The 17,336-nt window shown below is 48.6% G+C and overlaps 6 protein-coding genes across 6 annotated transcripts; 3 read left to right on the forward strand and 3 right to left on the reverse strand.

Annotated features, from left to right (window-relative positions):
• Positions 1-507: 507 nt before the first annotated feature.
• On the forward strand, positions 508-2,515 carry dbp9 (ATP-dependent DNA/RNA helicase; the record flags this gene model as incomplete). Its single annotated transcript, XM_022532833.1, has 4 exons — positions 508-712; positions 771-847; positions 917-1,395; positions 1,456-2,515. 4 exons carry the CDS (start codon positions 508-510, stop codon positions 2,513-2,515), a joined length of 1,821 nt encoding a protein of 606 aa, XP_022389807.1.
• Positions 2,516-3,068: 553 nt separating this feature from the next.
• ABOM_005705 (uncharacterized protein) lies at positions 3,069-4,808 on the reverse strand (the record flags this gene model as incomplete). The annotated part of the gene is made up of 1 exon (XM_022532834.1): positions 3,069-4,808. One exon carries the CDS (start codon positions 4,806-4,808, stop codon positions 3,069-3,071), a length of 1,740 nt encoding a protein of 579 aa, XP_022389806.1.
• Positions 4,809-5,048: 240 nt separating this feature from the next.
• ABOM_005706 (tafazzin) lies at positions 5,049-5,840 on the reverse strand (the record flags this gene model as incomplete). Its single annotated transcript, XM_022532835.1, has 1 exon — positions 5,049-5,840. One exon carries the CDS (start codon positions 5,838-5,840, stop codon positions 5,049-5,051), a length of 792 nt encoding a protein of 263 aa, XP_022389805.1.
• An 871-nt stretch (positions 5,841-6,711) lies between these two features.
• Positions 6,712-7,312, forward strand: ABOM_005707 (mitochondrial 54S ribosomal protein mL60; the record flags this gene model as incomplete). Its single annotated transcript, XM_022532836.1, has 3 exons — positions 6,712-6,752; positions 6,872-7,101; positions 7,260-7,312. The coding sequence occupies 3 exons, from the start codon at positions 6,712-6,714 to the stop codon at positions 7,310-7,312; spliced, it is 324 nt and encodes a 107-aa protein (XP_022389804.1).
• Positions 7,313-7,834: 522 nt separating this feature from the next.
• Positions 7,835-10,000, reverse strand: ABOM_005708 (uncharacterized protein; the record flags this gene model as incomplete). Its single annotated transcript, XM_022532837.1, has 1 exon — positions 7,835-10,000. The coding sequence occupies one exon, from the start codon at positions 9,998-10,000 to the stop codon at positions 7,835-7,837; it is 2,166 nt and encodes a 721-aa protein (XP_022389774.1).
• Positions 10,001-15,915: 5,915 nt separating this feature from the next.
• On the forward strand, positions 15,916-16,513 carry ABOM_005709 (uncharacterized protein; the record flags this gene model as incomplete). Its single annotated transcript, XM_022532838.1, has 2 exons — positions 15,916-16,351; positions 16,425-16,513. 2 exons carry the CDS (start codon positions 15,916-15,918, stop codon positions 16,511-16,513), a joined length of 525 nt encoding a protein of 174 aa, XP_022389773.1.
• Between the last annotated feature and the right edge of the window lie 823 nt (positions 16,514-17,336).

Genomic DNA, 17,336 nt, shown 5'->3' on the forward strand with positions numbered 1-17,336 from the left:
ACTTCCAGTGATTACACCCTCACATGTTGGAACCATCATTCTGGGTTTATTTATCTGTGCTGCGAATTTATTCCTATCAACTTGAAGTTCCGAGATTTCACCTTTGCCTCCAAAAAATATATTGCTCTACGTAGTAGTAAACACGCCTACTATTCCTTATGTAGCAGTCAACAATCACTGACACAGCTACTAGATATGAAATGAGTACTACTTTTCTGCAGCATGTATCGATTTTCATATGACTCTACCAAGGACCAGGACAGCATGTTCAGATATGGAGTAAGGCGAGATGGGTCAGGCAATGTTTATGACCTCCCGAATTGATAACGATAATAAAGTTCTGTAGCGGTGGGGCCGAAAAGAAAATACTGCCACCTAAAGTCTCACCGCCCGACAGATTTTCTGAACCGCCTGATGAGGAAAACTTTCAAACAGACATCCTCACTACCTTGAAAGCCACCAAAACCAAAGACACTCGAGGTTTCTTGGATTTAATCAATTGACGCCATGAAGCGGAAGCTCGACGCAAACGATGTTCCCTCTCCGGAGACCGCAGGCAAGAAGGAAAAGAAGGAGGACGACAACACCGACTTCGAGAGCCTTAACCTGGATCCGCGATTGCGCCAAGCTTTGATCAAGGAAAAATTTACGAAGCCTACACTTGTTCAAGCGAAGGCCATTCCACTGGCGCTGGAGGGAAAGGATATCTTGGGTATGTGTTGCTCTGAAAAGCGATCCGTCGGAGATTACCAGACGCTGATAAGATGCAGCTCGTGCGAAGACCGGATCTGGCAAGACTGCCGCATATGTACTTCCCATCCTGCAGACAATTCTTCAGAAAAAAACTGTTAGTAACCGTTTTATCATGTTTATCTTGAGTTTTTAAGTATAGCTATATTAATCCTACGAACTATAGGCCGACCCTTCATTGAAAGCGACGACAGGCCTTATCCTCGTCCCCACTCGAGAGCTTGCGGAGCAGGTCCAGAATGTCGTTACCACTTTCGCTGCCTTCTGCGGAAAGGATGCACGCTCGGTGAATCTGACACAAAAGGTTTCGGATGCAGTCCAGCGCACTATGCTGGCTGATTACCCCGACCTGGTTATTTCGACGCCTGCTCGTGTTGTCACCAACCTCGGCAGTTCCGCTTTGTCCCTAGAGAACTTGACACATCTTGTAATCGACGAGGCAGACCTGGTTCTGTCATATGGATACGAGGAAGACATCAATGCCCTGGCCAAGGCTATCCCACGTGGCGTGCAGACTTTCCTCATGAGTGCTACACTCACTGACGAGGTGGATACTCTGAAGGGTTTGTTCTGTCGGAGCCCTGTAACCTTGAAACTAGAAGACAAGGATGACCAGGGTGCCGGTGTTAGTCAATTTGTTGTCAGGTGAGATTCATGTCAGTTCCTTGATATATATGATTCGGTGGCTAATGTTGTCCACTTTAGATGCGCGGAGGACGAGAAATTCCTTTTAACTTATGTCATTTTCAAGCTTCAACTGATCAAAGGAAAAGTTATTATCTTCGTGGACGATGTCGACCGTTGTTATCGTGTGAAGTTGTTCCTCGAACAATTTGGAATCAAGAGTTGCGTGCTGAACTCAGAATTGCCTATCAACTCCCGTATACACGTGGTACAGGAGTTCAACAAGGGTGTCTACGACATCCTCATCGCCGCGGACGAGCAGGAGGTAATCGGAGCCCGGAAGTCGAAGAAGTCGAAAGAAAACGCCGATGAAGCAGGGTCCAGCGACGAGGATGAGGGAGAGCCGGAAGAGAAGTCCAAGCGCCGCAAGGTATCAGGAAAAGAGAAAGACTACGGAATCTCCCGCGGCATTGATTTCCAGAATGTTGCATGCGTTCTGAACTTCGATCTTCCCTCCACTTCCAAGTCCTACACACACCGAATCGGCCGTACCGGAAGAGCAGGCAAGACCGGCATGGCTCTATCATTCGTCGTCCCCAAGGACCAGCACGGAAAACACAGGCCCACCTCCACCGCAACCTCCAAGCATGATGAGTCCGTCCTCGCGAAGATCGTCAAGCGCCAAGGCAAACTCGGCCACGAGGTGAAACCATATCACTTCGAAATGAAGCAAGTCGAAGCCTTCCGGTATCGTATGACCGACGCTCTCCGCGCCGTAACACGACTCGCCGTACAGGAAGCCCGTGCCCGGGAAATCCGTCAAGAGCTGATCAAGAGCGAGAAGCTCAAGCGCCACTTTGAAGAGAACCCCGAAGAGCTGCGCCAGCTGCGCCACGACGACGAGCTGCGCTCCGCACGTGTCCAACCTCACCTCAAACACATCCCAGAGTACCTGATGCCGTCCAAGGGTAAGAAGGGTTTGTCCAGTGGAGACGTCGGCTTTGTGAGTTTCAGAAAACAAAACGAGAACCGCATCAGGAAAGCAAGGGAGAAGAATCGCGGCAAGGGTAATGGCCGGAAATTTGCCGGCGTGAAGAAGAAGGTAGATCCGTTGAAGACGTTCAACCGGGGCCGGAAGTAAAAACAGGGATAATCGTTCTGCTTCAAAGAAAATACCATCATGCTGTTCATTTTACTGTACATACTGGGTTGGGAAATGGAAAAGTTACTATAAGCCTTTCAAAGCCACACTCTCTCGTTGTATTCCAGCACAGCCTCTGATTGCCGTCTGACAAGTCTAGCCCCCCGCAGATATAAAATATGATAACCTAAGAACGCAATGTGCATGCTAGTCGGTCCGAATTTATGATCTGGTTAGTTAATGACTAGGTGTAGATGCGCCAGGCCCCTGCGAGTACTTTCTACCCTGTCCTCCTTAGGAAGCAGGATCTATGCTGAGCATCTATTCTACGTAGCTACGAAATCAGCAATCCATGTGACCTGAGTATCCAGGCAGACAGACAGGAAAACTATAACAGATAGAAGCCGAAATGCATACACATCGGCGGTTAAAAATGACTCTATTCGGGTATGTATGTGACAGAGCCGTGCAACGGCTTTTGGCTCACTATATTCCCCTGGCGTTATTTACCAGTAACGAATGTATGTATCTATCTACAACTGGTCTTATCGCATCAAGGTAGAAGACTCAGATACTCCTTCCCGAGCAACCGTCTAAGGGCATCGTCTTCTAACCCTTCTAATCCGAAAGAAAAATGAACCCACTTTCCCTTGCCCGCCTTTCTCACCCGCTGCACCCGCTGCTGAACTGCTTTTGCAGCTTTTACGGCTTCCCCATATCGTTCCAACTCCTTCTCGCGACGATACCTGACCCGTTCCACTTCCACGTCCCATGGGAGATCATCAGAATCCGTCGGCTGATCAGGAGACGGAGCATGCATTGAGAATGCTAGAGAACGGGGCACGGAAGGTGGCGACGTGTGAGATGAAGATGCAGCGCCATATTGTCCAGAAGAGGGGGGAAGAGGTAGTAGCTCGCTATCATCAATATGAGGAAGCCATCCCGGGCCCAGACGGACAAACTCAATGTCTCTCCATGACCCATTCCATTCTGGACCGGCGACGTACGCCTCACCATCTGGCCCAACGCCATCCCAATTCAGTGCTGGAACCCAGTCGCCACAGCCTTCCAGGTCGAGCCATTTCAGACAGTAAGTTGCGCGGGAGAGCCGCCGCAGGATACCGGCTGCTTCGGCCCAGTTGTTCTCGAATGAGGAATATGCGTCTGTGCCACCGTAGGCGAAGGTTAGGGACCTTTGTGCTGGGTGTCGTACACTGGCATTAACGGCATTGGGCGTGACTGTTGGAACGGGCCAATGTGCTAATGATAGATGCGTTATGGTCGAGAGGCGGGAGAGGAGGTTGATGAGCGAGTTCCAGTCAGTAGCAGATGGGATTGGATGTGCTAGCGAGAGATAACGGAGATTCTCAAAGCGCAGTCCTTGGGTGAGAGCTTTAGGGAGGAGCGTATCTCTAGAGATGGCAGGACCATCATCCTCGTTTATTTCATCGTCCCAGGACGCTGGGATGGGCTTTTTCGTAGTATGTTGCACGGTCCTGGGTTTCGCGGACACAAGCAGTTCGGTAGAGAGTTGTTTCCAGGTCATCCAGCGTCCCACCGCACCGCTTAAATCCAAGCGGTTTATCTCCAAATCACTATCCTGCGATATATTGTCTGCTTCAGGCTGATGTTTCTCAATCAGCGGTCTTAGACCATGCATCATACCCCGCAATGGTTGGTCTCTCGAGTGAATGCTGATATAGCTGAGTAGTAGCATCTTGATATGACTAGGTAGGAGTGCAAGGAACTGCCCATCATATTCGAGATGCCAGACCCAATGCAAAGCCATAGATTTCAGCAGCATATGTAGCAGGGTGCTTCTTCGGGGAAATGTCGTCCCCGGGAGGCGATCGAGGCGATATATGGTTCTCTCGGTTTCCGCCGCACCGGATCCCACACCAGTTTCCTCTGGATTCTCATGCGAATAGTTTCCCAGCAGCCAGCTCTCAGGCGGCGGTGGTCCAGGGGTCCTTCTCACCCGTCGCCCACCAACTCCGGCGCGGCGGGCATCCGGACGAGGGCGGGGAGGTGGTGTTTCGGGGAGTTCTAATAAGTTCCGCAGCGAGGGATGGACAGATCGCGGTGCGACTGTCCTGAAGGGAGTTCTGGTACCATCGTCGGAAGGAGAGCTGGATACCTGGGTACGGCGGAGGTGGTTGATCAGATCGTTGACGGATGGTTGCTCACTTGCTGACGACCGGAAACGATCCTCTCGGAGGCCAGAGGAAGCTAGGGTATGGTGAGCGGTGCTAGCCGGTTTGGTGAAAGTAGACCTATGATGCTTTTTGGGCATCGAGGGATGTGTGAGGGTGGAGGAGAGGGAGAGAGTTGGAAATGAAGCTGAGGTGCGGGACGGCAGCTGTTAAATCTTATCGGGCAATCTGATAAATAAATTCGCCCCCACCACTGAGTCACTGTCACGGAGTCACTTGATGTAACAGTAAGGTAGAGCTTGAGCCAAGTTTTCTTCTAGTTTGATGATTTACACTTCCGGCTGTCTTTCTGCCTAATATACATTGACATATGAAGGCCTTCATATATCACGAACCCACGATTCATCATCCATCTTCCCTTCCCGTTTTGGTCCTTCTTGGATCCATGTCTCTACTAGACCTTCCTTTGGATCCTCATCGGGCAGCCCCCTTGACCGTCTTACATCTAACACAAGGTCCCTAACCTTCTTGGTGACCTCTTTTCGCAGCTCAACTGCCTCCTTTCCGTTAAGAAGCTCGTCGCTCAACACCCCGACGGGGAGGTCGCGGGTCTCCGGAGCTTTCAATTCAGCCTTGGCCTTCAAATCCCGCCATCGCCGCCTCATATCCCCGAACACTGCGTCGGTGTCAACTTTCTGTCCGAAGGTGACACTAACGTCCTTCCCTGGTCGTGGGAGGAACCGTGGAAACTCTCGGCTCTCATGCATGACCTGGTCAAACCCTTCTACCCACATAGGGACGACGTCAGGGCATTCATTGGTTTCTAGAATCAGTCGAGCAACACCCCATTTAAAATAGCGCATTGTCTTGTTCGGTGCCTGGTGGATTTTGCCTTCCGGGAAAATATGGACCCAGGAGTAAGAGTTGCAAGAGAATGCGGATGGAGCCAGATGCGAATCTTCTCCGTTGGTGGTGTACGCTATGGGAAGGTCGGAAAAGGGATCGACGCAGACGTTCTGTAGGCTCCAGTGTTGTCGCTCGGGGCGGGCATTGTGAGCGTTAACGGGGAAGGGCCCTTTCGATAACAACCGGATCGCCTGGGTTACGGCTGGTTGTGCGACACCACCGTACGGTGAGTGTGCGAGTCGATGAGTGGGCAGAACCTGACCCATGGTGAAGAATAGGGATAAGGGCCTTTCAATCCCTCGTTGTTAGCTGATATTTTCGACGCGGGAAATCGAAAACAAAGCCATACCTGCCCTGAAAGCAGATGTCATGACTGCCAAACCCCCATCTTCTGTTCCAGTTCGAGAAGCCAAAATTGTATCGCAATGGTAGGAAACCCCACATGATCGGATCATCCATACTGCTCGTTAGCGACCACGGTCAGTGTACTCTTCTTTGTCGCGAGTAATCAGGTCGCCTCGGCCATTTTGAGGCGCATCGTACGTACGTACACGCTGATATGGTTGGAAACTGTAGTAAAATAGTGAGATTAGCCATCGCCCATAAAATCATTGTTGGAAGACAATGAACAGCGGGAGTAGTAGTACCTGTGAGTAGGCCTCTTTTTCTTTGGGACGGATCATTTCGAGAGTCGAGTAACTCCAAGAACGAGTCGAGGCCGTTAACCTCGGGTCGACTCAACGTATACAAAAATGAGCGGCATAGCGCAGCGACACCAAATACCGTCGCTGAGGACATGACCCTCCAGGGTAAGGAGGGACATTCCCCTGTTGCACCGGAATCCCTATCGCCCGACATCATGAAGTTATTGAAGCCCCATGAAAATAATTGGGACGCTTCGAGCCTGGCGGGGGAGAAGGAAGGAAGAAAAAGAAAACAGGGACGGGGTAAAAAAGAGGACCCCGGATCATCGGCGTGTAAGCAGTTGGCATCTTTATTGGTTTTTTATTTTAATCCGCGGAGGTCGGACGACGCACGGACCATGTGAACCTGACCTCAGAACGGGATTTTCGCCCGAGACTACACCTTTGAACACTTGCCCTTTGTTATCGCAACCCATATCCTGTGGCACACAAGATGTTCAAAGCGTCGTCTCCTCTTTTCTCTGGCCTTCTTTGGTATGTAACCCAATTATTCTTTGCGAACTCTCCGAATCAGCTGCAATTGCCCCTCCCCGAACGTCTTCGTCAAGAACGTCCAGATTGAATTCTAACCATCTCTTCTTAATCCACAACAGGAAGATCCCATGGCGAATCTCGCAGCCCCAGAAGGCTCGCCAGAGGAAGCGCCTTCGCTCCGTCGATCGCGTGGTAGACACTATTAGCGCAGCCCTTGCCCGTAACGGACAGAAGGCGCGATCCGTTGATCGGTGGTATCGGGAAATGCCTCGCGAGGAGGAGATGCTGCCCAGGGATAAATACACTCTCTTCGACAAGAAGGAAAAGACATACCGCAAAGGCATTCATAGTACGTTGCCCCTTATCGTCCGTCTTTTGATTGTGCAATCCCTCTTCGCCTCGAATGTCACATCCTTGACCTGGGAAGCGCGAAGAGGAAAATCCAGAATAGAATGGAAAGCAAGACATCGGGATATGTGACCTTGTAGCTGATATCTTTCGCAACAGAGCTGCCGAAATGGACACGAGTCAGCCAGCGCGTGAACCCTCCTGGTTTCTAAATAGGTGCTTGGAGCACTATCTCGAAGCAATTCGATGCGAACACTGCCACCAGGCTTTCGGGGCCGAACCTTGCGAGTAAATACTGGGATTCATATTGTACGATACACTTTGGCACTCATTGGCCATGCTTTCGCATGAGAGAGCGTCTTAACTAGAAAACGGATACACGAGGGATTACCGGAGTTTTGGCAACTGGGCAAATCGCACCATGACTGTGTTGAATTTCCTTGTTTAGTTACAATCATAGTTACTTTTAGTCTCGAGCGCATGTACAATTACTTGGTTTGTTTCCACAAGTTTACCCGTACACCCACCATTTAGTAAGAACTGGCGCCACGGTGAACTGGAATGGCATGCAAAGGGCGAACATGGCCTGAAGGGGGGTTTTTATAATGATATGGCAGGGGAGAAGATTAACATCGTTACCTGTGTGGTAAATTCGCTATTTCCCACCTAGCGAACCACCCAGACTTTCTATGCAACTGCTGCCCCAGGGCAGTTGTTGAGGTAAAGTCACTGGCTCAGGTCTGCTGGTTCTGTCGCCGATACCACGCTCTTTGGTAGAACCGAGTGAGACCGACTGCAACTTGCTTTGCTCTAGTTCTGTTGGCCTTTCCTTCATAAATTGCCTTGCGGATTCGATATCCACGGCGGATATTTTGCCAATCATCTAATTTTTCTTGCCAGCCGGCCCCTCCTTCATAGTATGTGGTATTTTGTCTGGCAGACAGCTGATTTCCTTGTGGTGGCTTTCGAATTAACCAACAAGCTGGGTCTATATATCCATCCTGAGGATCATCGGCAGAGCCGTCATATAATTCCACTCGTTTGACAAGGTCTCTCACCCCCGATGCTCTTCTGTGTCGGTTGACAGCTATTCTCCATGATTCTATCCGCGGCGTGTTGGCAACTTTACGAGGGACTGCAGGATGCTTACGCTTAGGATGCTGAGACGTGGGGGAGGGCGTGCTGAATCTAGGATCCCCGAACTGCCGCTTTACATTGATAGGGGCACGCGATGCGGGGTCGTAAACGACCCAAGTCCGAATATTAAGCCAATGGTTAGGAAGTAAGGGGAAGTGAAATGGTCTTCGGCCTGGCATAAGTTGCTGAGAGAGCCATCCGAGTCTTCGGTCCAAGCAGTCTATCAGAATGATCTCCCAATTGCTCAAATGCCTCAATGGAATAGTGATTTGTGCGGACGTTGTTCCAAGTATGTTGGCCTTCTTGCTCTGGGGTCTTCCTTCTTTATCACTTCCCTGAGACCGTATTGACTTTCGTAGTCGTGTAGATGGACACTGGAATCTATAAAACTGAATGTGGTTTTGATGCTTAGAAATGGAATGAGTAGTCTGCAATTGGCATTGATCTTGCCTGTACAGCATTGTTGCTGGTTGCCAGGTTTTGGCAGTGGTGGCTTTTGCTTTGTAGCTGATCACATTCGCTCTTTTCACACGACGTTTCTGAGTGCTGGAGATACTAGGGCCACTCGAACCACTTAACGAGCTCCAGACTGCGGTACTCCGGTCTTTATTTATCATTTTAGCGAGAGAAGTTCGATGAGATGAGAAGCCCATCAGTAGCTCGGGCCTCGGACTACCTGGCGGAACTGGAAATCGATGCTTGCTATATTTCTCACACTCCGGGACATTCAATTCCATCCGGGCAGACCAAACCTGGTATTTGCGTGAATATATTAATGCTCGGAGATTCCTTGCTTTTCGTTCCTGGCGAGTGGGTCTCTGGGAGTTCGAGGAAGCTTCAGAGCGTTTTCCCACTCTTCGAAAGGTAATCTTGAGATCATCTGATAGACAAGGAAGGGAGTGATTACGTTTTGCTAAAGGACCGTTATTTGAGATATAGAAAACGAGGTCGTTTCCTGTAAGAGCGCAAGCAGACTGATCCAAGGAGAGGAACCTTTTATGGTTGAGCGAGCGCGCTGAGAGTCTGCCTGCTTGAATAGTACAGTGGTTAAGAACCATTGTAGATTGATTTGCTCGGGTCGCAGGTGCTACACATTGCAGATCATCCTTGAACAACTCCTTTGCAGAGGAAAGTTTCCTGCGCTGTCTCCTTCTCGGTAGTTTGTATCTTTCAACACCAGTGTTGACCATTTTATCCAATTGGAGAACTCCGGCCATCTTTGGGGAGGAGCACGACCCGGCGCCCTGGCCTGATCTAAAGACGTATCCACAGGGACTGCAGATACCATTTGCTGTTGTAGGTTTATGCTTTTTGAGATGCGTTCGCAAACGTTGCTGACACATTGAGTCCTGCTTGCATGCTTCTAGCTCCGTATGTTGAGAATTCCACCAAATCGAACAATAACTATTCTTCGCTGAGTTCCATGTGGTCCATTGTCGGACCTTCGCAAAACATTTTTGCATTATGGACCTTTTGGCCTTTTGAGGTTCTAGTGGCACCCACCCGTACCAGGCCTTTACGTAGCGACGCGCAGGGCTGTTTCCTCCTCCAATGATCTTTTCCTTAGTGAAGCGACGGAAGAAATTTCCAAGCTTCCAGATTAGAACGGCAGCAACGAATATGCAGAATGTCCCAGTGAAGAGCTCGAGAACAGCCTTGAGAGTTATGGTCTTTGGCCCTGATATAGGGATGGGGGGTGCGCCTCTAATTGGAGGGTAATAGCCGGGTAGAGTATGAGAGAGTCGGGGAAGGACTGGTGCCATCGAAGGGGTCTTCAATGATCATCCTGATAACAATATTGGAATATAAGTGAAGCTGCTGTGGGATTTGTCGAGAGAGGACAACTAAGCCGTGAGTAGCACTTGGGAGCCGCACGAGGAAGGCACGACTTCAGTCGGGTGGGCTGCCTCACCTTAGGTACCCTAAAGTAACCCTGCTTTGGCAAGTTGTGTTCTTCGAAATCATTCAAGGCATGAGTGAATGCTAAGTTATGGATGACATTGCTTGCAGGGTTCACATCCCGTCAATACCACAACGGGGCCTGTTTCCCCAATATCAGTCAATCAGGAGAGAATGCCCCATACATTGGAAACCCATGTTCAAACGGATCCATTCCAATGCTACTTCCTTATTAGTATGAGGACCCAGACTCTCATACCAGCATATACCCTATAGCACTCATCGCTTGTGCAAGTAGCGCAACCATTGACATGACAATCGAACAGCCATGCTCCTCACTTCCCTCTTGTACCGCCATATATGTACAATATGGACCATACTCGACATCTGCAGGCCCTGCAAAGCCGATGTAGACATTGCTAGAGCTTCATACTTTGCCCATATGCGTAAGGTACTTCCTGCACGCGAATATCAGACAGCTTGATGCATGCAAGGTTTGGGTCCTTGTGAAAGCAAGCTATGATATATCCCCCCGTAGCCTATCCAAGTATCCAGGACCAAAGTTCCCTCCAAGATCTCACTTGTAGTATTACTATTGACCATGCAGTTGCAAGCTCCCTGCAGTATTCATGAAGCTTCACGACCAATACAGTGACCCAGTGATGTGTATCACTCCAGACATGCCGAGTCTACAGGGAATTACCTGCCTGGGAAGATATACTTCTCCCTTGCTTAAAGATCCGGAACTCTACCCTGCTTCCCCAAAGGATATACGACCCTAACGGCACCGAGTGAGGCCGACCATTCGAGGATTCAACACACTCCATCTCATACTTTCTCCGAGAAAGCACCGAAAGATTAGGACCCACCATTGCAATCTTACCAGATCGAGTCGTCGCACGAACTCCGTGAATATGCAGCTTCGGGAAAATCTGACAGCATGAAATGTTCACATACTTATGCTACATTTGGCATCGTTGGGAATTTGGCTTTCGGCGAGCCATCTGACTGTCTTTTAGCCATCTACTATAATCCCTGGTGGAGGCTTCGGTGCCATTCTCACTAGGCTGCTTCTCATAATTTCCGATCGATCGCGTATAGAGATTATGCTAGAACTATCGAATAGAATCATAAACAAGTGTTTTAACTTCGGTTAAGAAGGAATTCATCGTTATCCGAGCCAGGAGACATATCCACCGGAATGTATGATATATATATATATATATATATTTTCAAGGAAACATATGAGGTTGATCACCATAGAGAGTGGGACAATAACTACTCTACTAGTACTTCCAGGATACACATCTTATCTCGCTAAGCATCCCACAGGACAAAAGATTGCCTGAAAAATGTAACAGTTGCATCTCTTTTACAGTACCTACATTTAGCATACCCATTGAACCTGTTGGGATAGCCTTGTGTATACAAAAACGCGGTTGGCTTTCACAAGAGAATTGAAAAATTTTAATATGCTTATTGAGTCAAAATGGTATAACTGGACCGATCCAATTTTTTTCGCTGTCTGGCTGAAAAGCTATTGATGGCGAAGTTGTCTCCCGTCTGTCGATACGTAGATATTACTGTCTACTACTACTAGCAGTTGTAGTACTAGCCACCTGGCAGACAATACTACGCCCCAACGAGGGGCTTACGAGTTTTGAAAACGTTCAATTGTTTCCAGTTCGCCATCAAGGCCATCACACTTCTACCTAGATTGTTTGGATAACCCACACTCATTGGACAAATTGCATTTTAATAGACGTATTGCAACCATTGTTTGAAACGCCATAAAAGGGACACCACGATCGCGAATTGGCATTGGTATTTGTGTGTTTCGGGATCTGTGATAGATCCTACAATATAATTTTGTTTTTCAGCTTCATTGCGTCACTTTCAAGGTTTCCAAGTGGCCAAAAGAGCTCTTTTTAGCAGAAAGCGAATTTGTGCTTGGATCTCAGTTCAGCTTCCGCAACGAACTTTTCCATCTGGAAAATCCTATAAAACGCCAACTATAGACCAGCTACGTGTCCACGTCCCGCCACTGCTTCCGATTTATCCAGTCTGCACTCTCATTTCTGGAAAAAAGTAAACATTCGGGTTCCGTTCTCTAATCCCAGGCAGAACAATAAATACCCCTGTCTATCGGTGTTTAAATTAGCCTAAATTAGTTTGGTAGTCCTTTTGCCTACCACATCGTTTACCAACCCTATGGTTCATCATAAACAAATGATCGTAATGCGAACGCCACATTTATTTGCTTCTTCTTTGCCTATGTCGTTGCTTTTTTTTTTCCGGGAAAGTTTGGTTTGAGATCTGATCCAGGAATTCTGGCGGATCTTAACGTCAATGTCTTACTCCCCAGTGTAGTATATTGGAATTCTTGATTCAGTGACCACCACTAAGGACCAAATCAAGGAATCGTGTCAATACTGTGTGACTATGGTTCAGAAAAAGCATATTCAACAATAAAGTGAAATCCTTCGCAAGGCCAAAGTGGGTCCACATGGACCATGGGTGGTGATGGAGATAACTGGGATATGGAATATGAACCAATGGCCTATCCTCTGTGACATGACAAAACAGGTAATGCAGTAGCCCAGGGACACTCTGTCCTTCTGATGTCAGATACTAAGTAATCGGCTTGTTGCCACCTGCGTACGCGCGGTTGGGGGCGGTTATAACGTTTACAGTTAGGAGCAGATCGAGACAGCACCTGCATAAGATATAGTTTGCCGATCTTGGATCTCTCGGCATTAGTTGGGTAAAGCGTCATTTTACCAAGGATGAATGGCTAGTCACGTCATCAGATGTTCAACCCCGGCCAAAACCGCGAAAAAGAAAAGAAGAAGAAAGGGGGCGCGATGAGCATCCTAACAATGAAAGGAGGCGACCAAATCTTGGTGTCACGTTGAGTACGGCAACAGAGAAGCAGAAATCCTTGGTGAGAATGGGAGATTGGGTAGCATCCAGGATTCCAGATGGGGAGGCCTTAGCGGCACATGGACACATAATTGACCAAGTAAGGGTCCGCATAGACTGATCCAGATGCTAGCGCTGGATAAGATCAACTCCAATCAGTTTCTCACCGACAACCATGTAGTTATGTTGAGTGAACTGATTCAGCAAGGAGTGTGATGGTTGTTGGTGATGGGAGGTGAATCCTCGATAGTTCACCGCCACAGAATGAACGTTGATCAATAGTCTAAGCCACCTGTGGCTAGTGGGACACGGACCAATCAGATGAGAGTGCTCTCACATGGTTGAGGGCCGATTCACAAGAAAAATCTGATGGATCTTGCATGCTCTGCAGGCAGACGCAAAATACGGTCCGAAGGTCGGTACAGGAAAAAGCAATGACCTCTGTGTGCGTGGCATGTTCCGCTAAACTGGGGACCAAGAACCGCCAACCGGGTAACACAAGCTTGAGACTGATCTACAGCCTATGCCTTACTTTTACCCCTGTCTTGACATACTGAGTATTGGCCGGGAATACAGAAGCTATCCATCCGATCATGGTGTTAGGTGACTGTGATCGAAGAGGCCAGCAGACGCGCCATTCCCATTATACCCCTTCGCTCCCTACTTTTTTACGCTTGTGCACCATACTGATCACCCAGGGTTCCACTCAAGCAGATCGCTATACTTGTTTATGCACGGCTGCTAGTGGGTCCTTTCCCTCAATCACGAGGTTATGCAACCGGGAATTTTAACAAAGCAGCTTGTTGGCCTTGAGCGATGTAGCCGTGCCGGTAACCACGGCAAAGAGAATAAAGAAGGACCCTGTCTAGACTTTGTGTAGATCAGACGGCAAATCGATGATTGGTCGATCTAGACAGCAAAGGGTGAAGGACCTGCAGCCACAAACAACCTCGTGGAGACCCACCGATTGTTGGTGTGATCAGATCCACGGATCTCAAAAATGGGGATGCTGGGCGGATACGACCAGTCAAGGCAGCAGCAAATGGTAACTTTGAAGCTTTGGAATCCAACCCTATAGAGTTTGACTTAGAGAAGATGTTTTTCCGGCTGCCTGGTTCGCATAGTTCATGAGGCTGAGGTGGAGATCCTTCGGCATTGACACTGTGGCTCGTATCCCCTCCTAACCTAAACAGGCAGAGGGTGTGGCGAAGTTGTTGAGGCGGGTGTCCATCGGACCCACTCTCATTGTTCCTCTTTCAGTATTCTCACTTCAACTCCGTTGTTCCGTTCCAACCCTCCTCCTTCACAGATCAAGATTTTGTACTGGTCGTATCCCATATCTTCCGTTCTAGACCCGTCGCTTCCATTTTGTGGGTACGGTCTTGGAAACTTCATCTCAAAGAGGAAGCATCCATTGGGTCGGGATCCATACCTGATCTGATCATCATGATTTTTCTACACGAAGAGAATGGGCCAGGTCTTGCATATCAGTCGCTGCACAGGTTTTGCTCACCTGCTAGCCTACCTGTAGTGTGATAACACAACTGCCGCTTAGGCCACAGCTCCAACAAGAGAACATGTCGGTAAGATTGAGAGGCTTTGACACATTGTTTTAGTGTGTATATTCCACGCCGCTGCTGCATATCCAAGATCAAGATCAGAGTTCTTCTGTCGGCGAGGTAATAGAAAGCGATGGAAATGATTCCCGGTTAGTCTACGAATCTTTAGCTCCACCGATGAGGTCGATCGATGCAAGGAGCCCGATTTTGAAGATCCTAGCTCCATGGCCTGGCAGCTAAACGGCAAGGAACGCCTCGCTGGGAAAACCAAAACAATATCTTTGCACACAGTAAGTGGGCCTAGAAAGGAGGAAGGAAAAGGGGAACGCAGTGAATAATTCTCCGAGCTTTACGGACGCAGGCTCACATTCCAACCACATTAAAGGGAAGGAGCTCATGGAAAGGCCACCCAAAAAGAAAAATAAATAAAATCGAAAAAAAGTAAAAGTGGATCAGCGAACCAATGACCTTGAATTCCGGAGGCGCTAGCGTGGTCACCAAATCCCTAATCTTGTTGCATATCCCGCGACTGATCTGATCGAACCTCACAACAATCAATGGAAAGTTCGTTCTTCATTGGAACATGTCTCATTGCACTTTGCCTTCTAGGCAAGAAAGAAGCAAACTCAATTCGACCATAGTACAACAAACCTAGGTCACATTTGATCTCATTATTGACGCGTAATAATAAGACAGCAGCAGAAAGAAAGATAATTGTGGGAAACGTAAAATAAGAACGTGCGTCAACCAGAAATCAATAGTCAGAGCCCACATTCCGGGAGTGTTCCCCACCAACGTCCTGTTTGCAGAATCTTGCAGGTCTTATCGGTGCAAACCCTACCCAACCCTAACAATTCCGACATCCTCTCCCCATACTATCCGGTCCTTAGCTCGCTCTACAGATCGGCGTCATCTGGTCATTCAGATCTATTGATCTCTAGTCTCCTGTGGTGGCAAACATGCGGAGTTCATTAGAGTAACCATGGTTTCATTCCACATTGCATCTATATTACTGCCTATTATTATGCGGAGCTCTTTCAGGTCAGAGGTATATGAATATGTTGTGGAAGCCAGGAATCTTCATGCTTCATCTAATTTCAACATTCTTCTAATCAGCGTCGCCTCATTCAGTGTAGTATCTATTGCTTATTACTCCTCCCAAGGCGCATGCTCCTCTATGCTGTGTTATTAAACCCTTTGTTGAGTCCTCCAGTCACACTTATATCAGCCCTACATAAAGCGACATCACCCCCTGTCCACCTTCACTGCCACCGTTGTGAGAAGAAGGATAGCCCAATATGGTCCAAAGCGCTACAAGAACCAGCTCCGGGAGTTCCAGTCGTGAATATGGCATCACATTCGAATGTGCGCCTCCCTCTGCCGTTCGTCCCGGCGTTCCCTTGACCCTACCGGTGATCGTTGCGGTTCAACCTGTCGGTGCCCCCAGAGACAGTTCTGTGCAGCAGCTGGTTGTGAATGTGTCGCTACGGAATGAGTCGGGAACCGCAGCTTGTCCCGGACTAACCGGCACATTGACGTCGAGTGTACGCAGCCGTCATGGAAACACTACAGCTGGGTTTGGAAGATTTAGCCGACTTACCATCGCACAGCCAGGACGATATCGACTGCGAGTAATGTTGGGCGCTGCTTCAGCCAGTGGAGTAACGACGCGAGATTATATTGATTCGTGCGTCATTGAGGTTCATGCTGGTGCTCCGCCAGTTCAGCGGCCAAGTAAGTTGACAACTTCATCCCTGGCACCTTAAGTTCTTCTGCGAAAGTTCCCTAATAGCTAACTCTCTTAAAGCCCCATCACAGATCACAAAACTCCAAAGCCTGATCCCAGAGAACATCGACCTGTCGGCAGGTGAGATTGCAGCCTGGCAGCAAGCTTAGTCCAACCGCCCCCAATTGCATCGGACTAGAGGGAGTGAGAGGAGTTACATTGGATATCGGTCTAGCATTCATATCTTTTCAGGGGCGTTGCTTGGGAGCATGGATACATGGTAATAGCGACATAGAGGGGGTTTTTTCTTTTAGTATTGCTCTGTGGCAAACGGCCTAGAGGGATAAATGTCTTCTACAGTGCGATGATAATCTCACCCGCCTTTTTTCCCGTCGGGTTCTTCAATGATAGAATTAGTAATTTTCCTGACATTACTGAACTGCCAAATATTCTGTTGTCTTAGCCTACACTACACTGTAGTATTAGATTAGGAACATCATGTCTATCCGACATCAGTCATTGGTCGGGGTATAATCCCGATGAGCTATTTATTGGAAATTATTTCCGTGGTTGTGTCTATCCTATCCCCACTCGTGATCCAAGCCCTTAGACCCGCAATCCAGCTTCGCAGCAACCATTTCCAAACCGGTGTACACGAGATCCACCTGCCATCCCGTGTGATTGCCCCTCATCAGCCCCTCAGCTCCCGTGAGTCCAGCATACGACCAGGCAGGTCTGAACGTCTTCGTCTTAGGATGGGACTCGTAGGGCCTTACCGGGACTGGGTAAATGAACTCTTGCTATCATCCCTCCCCTCTTCATTTGAACAGGTAGGTTCTGATTGACAGCCTGTGCCTGCTCTAACATTATCCAACTTCGCATCAGTTCTCATAGGTACCCCACCATGCGCCCCGTTCTTCTTGAGATACATTTCGCTCGCCCTCGGGAGAATGACAAGTGACACTTACCAACACAACAATCCCCAGTCAGACG

The sequence above is a fragment of the Aspergillus bombycis genome, assembly GCF_001792695.1.
Source record: "Aspergillus bombycis strain NRRL26010 chromosome Unknown contig00035, whole genome shotgun sequence".
NCBI lineage: Eukaryota > Fungi > Ascomycota > Eurotiomycetes > Eurotiales > Aspergillaceae > Aspergillus > Aspergillus bombycis.